At 28.9% G+C, this 11267-nt stretch overlaps 1 protein-coding gene across 1 annotated transcript; it reads right to left on the reverse strand.

Annotated features, from left to right (window-relative positions):
• Nucleotides 1-305: 305 nt before the first annotated feature.
• Nucleotides 306-10893, reverse strand: LOC118068846 (lachesin-like). The gene is made up of 5 exons (XM_035086553.1): nucleotides 10888-10893; nucleotides 10268-10478; nucleotides 6703-6853; nucleotides 6362-6522; nucleotides 306-1006 (listed from the first exon to the last, which is right to left on the reverse strand). Exons 1-5 carry the CDS (start codon nucleotides 10891-10893, stop codon nucleotides 906-908), a joined length of 630 nt encoding a protein of 209 aa, XP_034942444.1. The 3' UTR covers nucleotides 306-905.
• Between the last annotated feature and the right edge of the window lie 374 nt (nucleotides 10894-11267).

Here is an 11267-nt window from a genome sequence, read left to right on the forward strand (position 1 = left end):
TCCCATTAATATTAAAATTCAATAATATTAATGATGATCAATGATAATATTAATTATTTTCTGTACAGCAAGGTTATTTATATAAACATATTAACCTAATTATTATTCTACTGATAACTTATCTGTTATACATTTACAGAGAAATTCACCAATTATCTACTATCATTCAGTTCTTCAATTAATTTTAATCATTTATTATTTTTTATATTAATTTCAAATAAATTTATCATTCTTCATTAGTGATTAATTTATTAATTCAATCAATTTTATTATTAATTATAATTAATTTTTTTATTTTTTTTTGTCTTGACTAGTTCGATATTTATTTTTATTTCTCTCCCACTCATACTCTCTTCAACACATCACTAATAATCATATATAAACACCATTCTGGAAAATATAACGAGCATACAAATACATATTCATACTTACAGAAACATTTATTTCAGGCTTATGTAATCGATTAATGCAAATACTCAATTCACATAATGAATTTTTTTATGCTCCTTTTTCATCTATTTATCATTCGTTTAATTCAGTATATTTATTTAATTCCTATCATTCATTAAATCCACTGGTATTTTGTTTATTGATTTGACCGTTGCATCAAGTTTATTATTTCAGGTAAAAAATAAATTATTTTTCTAAAAACCATCAATTATTGATTCATTATCTTTTAATATCAATTGACTGACGAAGAGTGGAGCTTTCCAAACATGAAGTACTATTGAAATGAAAATAAGTTTATTCGTGTATCAAATTAGTTGATTTAACGATTAGTTAATGAAATACTTGAGCTGATTAATGTATGATTAATGGCTTTTGGAAAATTTTACCTGTTAATAATTGAGTGCATAGCCTGAATTTAAACATTATTAGGCCTCTTATTCATCTAAAATACTTGCTCATCTTAGTAAATTTGCAATGAGAAGCGTGAGCATTGCCAGGAGGATGGTAGGAGTCACTCCACAACTACCACCATGTTGCATCGCTGCTGGATGTTCCCCTGAAACACAGTTAACATATTTCATCAAGTTGATTGCTTAATTTCATCAGCTTGATTATTCAATCATCAATAACATACGTCTTCCCTTCGTCTATTTATTGAATTGAATATCATCATTTTATTTTATTTTTGATTCTTTTCAACGATATAATACAGCTGCTATTATAGAATGATTTTTTTTCCCAATTCCAGCTCTACAGTAAAATTAATATATTGAAATGCTCTTCAATAAAATAACAAACTACCGAGAGAAGGGATTATTTCTGATTTTTTTTTTTATTTGTGAAAAAAAAGGAAATAGAAAGTCATTCAACGTTGAATTGATGATAAAAAAGTTACAAAATTTGATTTTATTGATGAAATTATTTTTTTAATTTAACATTAGGAAGTTATTGGAATGAAATTTATTTTTAGAAATTTATTATTCTGTCATTTCTCTATGTTTAAGATATTTGGAATTATATGAAAAGTTTTACAAATATATGTATGTCCGTACGTATAATTGTACGTACGTATGTCAGGTTTTTTTTAAAAATAAGTTAAAAAAAAATATTTAAAATAGATTTTACTTATCAGATGATTAACATTATTGACGACTGAAGTCAACATCAATACGATGTGGTTATTAATGATTCCTCATGGCTCTAAACAATTATATATTGTTTATAAAAATTTTAATTTTGTCTGAACAATTGAAAAAAGTTTGAATTTATTGAATGATTATTATTATTACATTTTTTCTCATTACTCTGGACGTACTTTAAATGTTTTCTACTGGCAAAAACCATGTGTGTATAAAATAATTAATGAAATAATGATGAAAAAATCATCAACCTCTCAAAAATCATCGTTTGATGATTTTTTCATAAGTTACATAGATCCAAAGTCAAAGAGTAGAGAATTTGTTGACCCTTACTCGACTTCGGACCTCTACAACTCTTACACAAGTCATTAAATAATTATTGTAAGGAGGTATTTAGAAACTTCAGAATCTAAGCTAGAGATCTATATCCACGAAAAACTTCAAAAAAATTTATTTCACCCTCAAAATGACCAAAATAGTTTGCAAACTCCCCAAAAAATGTGATTTTTTTAATATTTTAGCGAGTTCAAGGTTAAAGTAAATCTTTTAAAGATTTTTTATGGATATACATATTTAGCTTAGATTTTCAGGTTTCTAAAACGTCCCTAAAAACAGTTATTGGACCGTTCGTTCAAGAGTTATAAGGGTTTAAAGTCAAGGAGATGATTTTTCGTAATTTGTATCCAGTTTTACCCGTTTTTAAGGGTGTTAAAGTAAATTTTTCCGGGCTGTGCCCTGATTTCGTATTTTTACGCATCAAGACAAAGAGAATGAGTGGTCAAACTTGAAAATCGGAGTACTTTTATTTTTTGGCCTAAAAAAATGGAAAGGGGTACCACTTGCCATTTTTTGGGGTCGAAAAATAAAAGTTGGCCGATTTTGATGATCGAGGACTCATTCTCTTCGTCTTGATGCGTAGAAATACAAAATCAGATCAAACATTCGAAAAATCAATTATTTCACTCCTAAAATGGGGTAAAACCGGAACTTGCTTCAATTTTAGCATAAATTATGTTCCAATTATGATTTTAACTATATCGAATTTTTCCCTGCCATCTAGATCTTCCATATGAGCCCTCGATCAACCCCGTAGCATCATTAGCATAGAAGTTATGCACATTTTTATGTCTTACCGTTTCTTGCTAATTTCATCATTATTTCATTAATTATTTCATGTATATTGTTAATGAATATTAATAAAATATTGTTATAAATAATTTGATGTGGTTAATTATTTGTATATTATTCATAACAATAACAATTCGTTATCAACAAAAAAAACTCAACAATTACCAAATTAAAAATGTTAATAAACGGTAAGTTCGTTGTCAGGTCACAAAGTGCCTCCCCACCCATATATATATAGAGATTTTTTTTTATATGTTTCCATTGATTAATTAAGAAGGATTGTAGTAATTAAAATATTCCTTATTTCAATTTAGAATTGATGAATATCCAGTGTAATGAGAAAGTTGTTTGTAAGTAGAACATCCAAGTTTTGTTCCGACAAAGCACAACCCAGTATCAAAAATAATTCAGGACGAATTAAAAACGCGACTATCGCAAAACAAAATTTTTTCTACACTCTTATAATAACATTTTCCATAAAAATGTCATAAACATATTTCATGATTTACTAGGAAGTTTTTTATGAAACTCAACGATAAAAATTTGACGACTTCACAACAAAACCTACGAAAATTGACACCTCCTACTGTTGTACAGCAATGTTTCACCGAAAATGTAGTGCTCCAGAGTATAATTCAGCGTAATTAATGTGATAATTAAACTTTTTTAGCTACAGTCATTCATTAAATGAAGTTCTAATTCCAAGTTTACTCTCCGTTTTAATACACATGAATTTTTATGATAGCATTACAGTAAAAACTACAAAACATTTTACTTGATATTCAGAATTCAGTATTCTGTAAATAATATCTCAATACTTGAGAATTATTGATAAAACCACAATGTCTATTGACGACTATGAATGAACTCGGAACTTGGACTAAACAAACTTTTGCTCAGTTAAATATTTAAATATCTGAATATTTAAGAGGTTTGGAATTTCCAAATGATGCTGCATAATAGATGTTCGATTTTATCATTGATTATGCAAGATCAAATCAAACTGCACTTGAAAGAAATTATTAAATTACATGAATGGTGATGTAAACTTTTATATTAAAAAAAGAAAACTTTTTTTTCAAGGAATAAATAAATATTGATGTAATGTTGAAAAAAGAAAGGGGGGTGGGGGAAAGAATTAAAACTATTATCTCATTACAAATATTTAATGTGCCGTTGATCAAGCAACGTGACACCTCGTTATAAACTTTGACAATTTTGAGATTGACGCGCACCTGGAGCTCGTTAAGTCTCTCCCGCGAACTCTAGTGTTAGCATTTCGCGGCTTCGACTAGATGCATCAGGAAGCTTTTGATCTATTACCAAAGAGCCAACGTCATGGATAATTTAGTACCTCGTTAGTTAACTGATCGTATGACTCAACCAATGCAATATTCTCTTTCTATAAAATTAATTGTAGGCAATTCTCTTTCTCGAAAATAGGTAGCCACGAGAGTTATTGACCGTGGATCTTCTGATTTAATTGGAAATTTCCGCTGTGGTTGACATATGGGATTCAACAAACGCTACTTTGAGAATAGTAACATGCTCGGATTCTATAGAGTCAATGTAATTTTAAACAGTGATTGAAAGTTTAACATTAAAATAATTGCCTCGGGTTATTACTAATCTCGAGTTTCATATAATTAAATAAAATAGAAATGAAATTATAATGGGTCGGGATGAACTTTGTAAAGCTAATTAAAATTTGTCATTTTGTTATCCTTTAGATTTGTTTGTTTATAATGAATTGTTTGATTACATAAAATTATTTATAACAACATTACATTGATATTTATCAAATATTACTACAGTAATGATAATTCAATGAATTCAAACCATTTTAACAAATTAAAATTGTTATAAACAATGTATAATTGTTTAGAATCATATAAAGTCATTAACAAATATTTTATATTGACCTCAATTTTCACTAATTATTAATCATTCAATTAATAGAATCTATTTGAATATAAATGTCTTCTTTACTCAACTTATTTTACACTCTTTTTGTTGTAAAAAAAAAACGGCTAGACCGAATTTGTTCAAACTTCCTCCAGATTTTCTCCATCGTATTATCTTTAAAATGAAATCAGCCCTAAGTCGATATCTTCATTAGTTCTCGAGATATCGAAAACCAAAAAAATCTGACATACGTACGTACAATTGTCCGTACGTACATACACCCCTTTTGAATATCTTGATATGTTTTTAAATGTCTCAGAACGTAAAGAAATAAAAAAAATTATGAATTTCAAAAATGAATTCCATTAGAATAACTTCCTAATAGAAAATTAATATTAAGTAGTCCAAACATCAATTTGCCATTTCAATAAATATTGTTTTTTTTTTTAATTTAAATTGATAATTATGTCTTACTAATATGTTCCTCATTGTTATTCATGACTTGCTGCTTACGTTTACAAGCCTGCTGTTCCTATACATCCATTGTATAATTAAAAAAAAAATGTAAAATATTCTAGAACCTTTTTATAATTTCTTTTTCTTGAAAGTTTGATCAAGATGGCGGATGTATATTTTCAACAACTCAACAATTAAATTATATTTTGTTAAATGGGAATAAATAAAAGCATCTATTAACCCATCTATTTTATTAAACTCAATGTAAAATTTTGATACGAATTTATTTTAAAGTAGGAAAAAAAAAAAAAAAATTAGAAACAACCTGTAATCATCTCCATCCACAATAACCTGCTTACAGACCAACAATCCCAACAAATTTGCATCGTGTGCGATTTTGAAATCGTGAATGCTGCTAAATAACAGCTGCATAATACAACAATGGTTTAGATTTCCACGAAGGGATGTATTGCAAGGGCGAAAGTGTGAGTCAGGAAAGGCGGAATGAAAATTAATGTGACGCAGTTCGTCTGCATAATTAATTTCCTGGAGATGTCCACACATTTACCATGGATGTTATTTGAAACATATACCTGATTACACTATAGAATTTACCGCAAATTTCAATTATTTTGCGATAAACCCACCCCTCTGGGGCACGTGAGCTTACACAGAAGGGGAAAGTCGTGGTCAACTGGCTATCTGGTCACGGCACGAACGATCTGCTGCATTAACGCGATTATCAATTTGACTATTTTATATCCTCGCTTTTTAATTCATTCATTTTACTCTACTTTATTCATTTCAGGATTTAGGATTTATATCATTGGCTAATTCTTTTGACTTTGTATATTGCCCGTAAATTGAAATAAATTTTTCATCAAATTAAAAATAGACGTTGCAAAAAGGCTGATTTTTTGAATTAAAATGATTAAAAAAAAAGAGTTTTGATGAAAACTAGTTTATTCAGGTACTCCATAGGAATGAATTTAATAAAGAGGCAATTGTACTGAAGCTTTTTTCCTTCATAAAATATAAATATACATAGATTGAAAAAATACAGTGAATGAAAGTACTGGTTATCAAAAAAAAATCTAAAATAAATCAAAATTCATGATAAAAATGGTATCAGTGTTGGTGTGTTTTATAAGAAGGATTTTGTAATCAATCTAAAGAGTGTAATTGAAGTAAGATGATGTATCGTAGTGACACCAGTCTGGATAATATTACATTACAGTGTCCATCAAAAAGCGTCAGCTGGCATTAGTAAAGAAACCACTTACCATTCAGCACGTGAACCATAACACTCGCAGGATTCGCATTACTAGGGATGCAGGTGTAATTTCCGCTGTCGCTAGATGTTGCCTGCGTCACGAGTAGCTTGCTTGTCGTGCCGCTTTCCGTCTTTTCCGTTTCCAAGTTAACCCCGCCCCTGTGGTGAACGCTGGATTATCAAACATACTTTCGTGTCTACTTCATTTTATGCGAATAAGAATATTTTATCATGCTAGTGAGTTAAAATGAATTTTCTCTTCAAGCCAGAAATTGTTCTTAACGGTTGAGGTGAAATAAGAGTATTTGAATCTTAATAGAATGAATAAATGTACGTCTTGTGAATACAAACCTAGGACTATCAAAATCCACAATTGTGCTTCCGTGGTGCCACGTGACACTACTTGGAGGTATGCTTTGCACATTTACTTTGCAGGTAAGACTTATTGTACTTCCTTTCTTAACATACACATCCTCTGCTCCTAAAATTGTTGCTTGAGCCGCTGAAACATTTATTAAATTATTTCTTTTTTAGATTTACACTTAATTTGTTAACATTTCAGTGGAAAGATTTTGCAATGAAGCCGATTTTGGGAAACTTAAATTTTGATGCATCTCCATGTTTCAAAGACCCTGGAGGCGAATGCAAAGATTTTTAAGTAAATATCTGCCCGAGTAGAATTTATTTTAGGCATGCCTAAATATCTAATGAGCTTTTATTGGAAATCAAATGGGTTGAGACATTTAGGCATTCTCAACCTATGCTTGATTAATTTGGTTTTAGGATGAAATAAAATTTGCCCAATTTTGCACTACCCAATAACATCCCAATTACAACCTTATAAGGAATATATGAATATAAAAGATTTACATTAAATTATGTATTTTCTTTAAATTCCAATAATAAAGTATTTTAATAATATAAATATTTTCAGATATCCTTTTTTTTTTTTAAATAATAGTTAATTGTTTTTATTAAACCTCAACTGGATTTTGTTGACGGGAAATATATTGTAGTTTCAGGAAAAATAAATCATTTAAAGGTATGAAAAAATTCAAACGGTTAAAATTATTTATTATTGAGATTTAAAATAAATAATGGTTTACATAAATCTTTTGAAAAATTATACATGTAGGTTCGTTCATATTAACCGCCTAACTTGAAATTAGGAAATTCAAATTGGGTGCAAACTCTTTCTCAACAATAAATTCTACTCGGGTGTGTGTGTGTGTATGTACGTATGTGCATTTGGAATTATTTTTCATCTCGATTGTCTTGAAAACAATAATTTTTTGTGCAGAATAATAAACTAAAAAAAAAAATTTTAGAGAAAAATATAGGATTATGGATCACTTTCTGTTTTTATTCAATTACATTTTAAATTTTTTGTTAAATTATCATCAATTGTCACTTCTCGAAGTTTCTATTTATTTCTCAATATATTTGAATTAGCTGATGGAACATGCACCATGCTTGCATAAAAAACGAATGGACCATATTAAAGACTGGACCATAATCTTGCCTTCTCCTCTACTATTTATTTATTTATTTATTAATATGAAATCCAAACATATTTTAAGTAATATTATTATTATTATTATAATAATTAACAACAGTTGTGTGAAAAAAATGATAAGAATGTTTTATAAAAAAAACACTTAAAGTGCTTTAAAATATCACTACAATGTTAATCAAATGGGTGACGTCATTTTTAAACACTTTAAATGGTTTAAATTAAAACACTACGATTTACAGTGATGACAGTGAAAAATGATTGTTAATCATAATTAAATATTGTTAATAATTATTCAATATTATTAATTACAGGAAAATAATAATAATAATAGTAATAATAATTATTATTATAAATAGGATATATAGGATTTTTATTCTTTCCACTGGAAAGGCAGTATAATATTCCATTTGTTTATAAAAATATTAATTTAACTATTTAATACTTAATCTTCTGTTGTCATAATTATTTATGTCACATTTGTTTTTGAGATAAAATTTTCTAGTGATTCAGTCGAGAATAAATAAAAAGCTCCTGGATTAAAAAGAAAAAAAAAAGAAGGGATGTTTAGGATTACAGATATTTTATTAAGTGATGTGAATTATTTATGGTGTAGATATGCTTTCATGATGTGCAATCGATTGAATAATACTGTGCATGGATATTTTTTTAAGACTGTCACCGGAAGTTATTGATCTTTCAGATGACCGCGAAGGACGATTTATCTGGCGTTCTCTGCTCTGATTCACGTGGTTGAATCGTATCGCTCATTCAGCGACTTTGTTGCTGCAGTTACTTGAGCTTGAAATATTTAAAGATCTTTTAGAAAGATCTTTAAACTTTTCAATTTATTTTCATCCTCGAAATTGTAAATATATTTTCCGCAAAAGCCATTTTATGCTAATTTTTGAAGATGATGGAATTTATTAATAAAAGAATATTACTAATTAATTAAAAGGTAAAGTCTGACAGCAAAACGGCTAATCTTGTACATTCATTTGTCTCATACTAGCAATGCAAATTACTTGCCAACTCGTAGTACAACGACTCGCGCTAGATTTCACTCGCAAATATTGATAGTCTTGGTCTCTGTCTTACTCATGGTGTAACTTAACTGGGGAGAGTAAGTTTGCGTTTTCGAGATCGAGGCGTTTGGCAAGATATAGCTTGCCAGACAGGGGAAAGTGAAGCCAAGGCTTCGCAGTTGAATTAATCAGTGTGCTGAAGGTAACACCTTCAATCTACTCTTACAACTGATACTCAATTGTTCCAGATTGTCGTAACAATGAAATGAACATTGAATTAATCAATTCTCTTTTTTGTGATGAATATTTCATCCGTTTTTATTTACAATAAAAAATTATTGTCAATATCATTTCGAATTTTTTATATTTAATTATTAACCTTTTGAAACCTCAAGTGACATTTGTGCAATACAAAAACCATGATTTTGAAACAATAATAATGCAATAATTAATATAACAACAAATAACAAACAACAATAATTAACAACACATTGCTAAACCAAGTGTTTTTTTTTTGTAATCACTTTTAACACACTAAGTTTGTTTGATTTCAAATGTCATGAACATACCATAGATTTTTCACACACTTCATGTGTATTATTTTAACACGTTTGTAAAATCTTGGATTTGCAGTATAGTAATAATAATTAATTGTTTTTATTTAGTTAGTAATAATAATAATTTTTAATACTGCAAATCCGGAGAAATTAAAGTATTTAGCAAAAAAAACACTTAAAGTGTTTAATAATAAAATACCCAAGTGTCTACAATGTTGAACACCATAAACAAACTATAACATTGTAGTAAATGGCATCACTGTAAATTTAAAGTGTGTTAAAATAACACACTTTGAGTTTATCCAATGCTAAACTACTATACACAAACTATAGGGCCTTACAGTCATTCTTAACACACCTTGAAGTGTGTTAAGATCTATAGTTTGTTTACGGAGTTTAGCATTGATCATTTTTAGGTATGTTTACTGTTATACACTTTGGATTTACAGTGAAAGAAGCGTTTAAAAATCATCTACAAAATTCCTATAGTTTCTACATGTTGTTAAACACTGTAAACACTTTAAATGTTTAGCTTCTAAACACTTGGATTGGCAGTGAATATTTAAATATTCTTAAATTCCGAGAAATACTTGTTATCAACACAATTTTTTTTTAAGATCTTGGAATACAAAGGGTTCAATGTTAGATGATGACTGATGTTGATGAATGAATAGCAAATGAGAAAAGTGATTGAATAAAAGGTAAAAGTGTAAATACCAAATAATAGCAGCTGTAGAAGAAAATCATCAAACTATTTAAATCCAGAGTAAACAACTTAAGAAAAATCAGACCAATAAAAGACCCTACACTCGATAGCTCACCTTCAACCCTCAAAGCAAATGCTAACTTCATCGTGGGATCAGTGTTGACTTGACATTCATAAAGCCCAGCATCCCTTGGTTGAACATAGTCGATTATCAGTCGCCATTCATCACTCCCTTCCGGATGCTTCACCGAAAATCGTCCGTCCCCTGTATAAGTGATTATCGAGGACGTTAGAATGTGCATGTCCTTCATCCGCATCCATGATATCTGTAACAATAGGACAATAACTCATGAGTTTTACTCATTGGAATCCAGGTCACTTTCATTACATATGGATTAAATGGACCTTAAGCACTAAAAATTCCTACAGATTTATTGTGTCATTCGTTTAGAAAGAAGTTTTATGAATAAATCTTTGCTAATCAAGTGCTGGATTGAAGATTTATCAACGATAAAATAAAATGAAAAAATCGAAACTATAAACAACAAGGAAAAATGTAAAATGTGACATTTATGATCTTCAAGAACTTGTGTTAAAGCCACCTCTTTAATTATAAAAGAACGTGCTGCTATCTTAAATTTCTATAGTCTTGCGCTTTATACGAGGCCATGGAGGTCGTTAAACGTATGTTCTAACCGGATAAGATGAGGATATTCTCACTGGGTCGTTAATTACCCCCATGGTAAGGATGAAAGTTGTGTAGTTTTCTCAGCTACTTTTTCTATTTTTTTTTATTTTGTCTTTTTCTGGCACTTCTAGCGTTTTCTAGAGTTCAAGAAGTAGACAAAGTCCAAAGAAAGTAGACAGCTACGACGGAAATGTTCTCTAAGTTTGCAGAAAAAAAATAAAATAAGTGCTTGCTAATTGTTTGAGTTTTTAACATTTTTTCTTCTTTTCTTTCAAATTATTTATTTTATTTTAATTCTGTGGTTAAAAGACTATTCATCATTGGACCAAGTTGTACATACTTTTATCATAGTTGGGAATGAAAAATGATTTGGTTTTATTTGGGAAAATTATTTATTTGAAGAAAAATTTTAATAACGGAACAAAGT

This window comes from Chelonus insularis, unplaced genomic scaffold (assembly GCF_013357705.1).
Source record: "Chelonus insularis isolate UGA/USDA-ARS -01 unplaced genomic scaffold, ASM1335770v1 contig_402_pilon, whole genome shotgun sequence".
NCBI classification, from domain to species: Eukaryota; Metazoa; Arthropoda; class Insecta; order Hymenoptera; family Braconidae; genus Chelonus; species Chelonus insularis.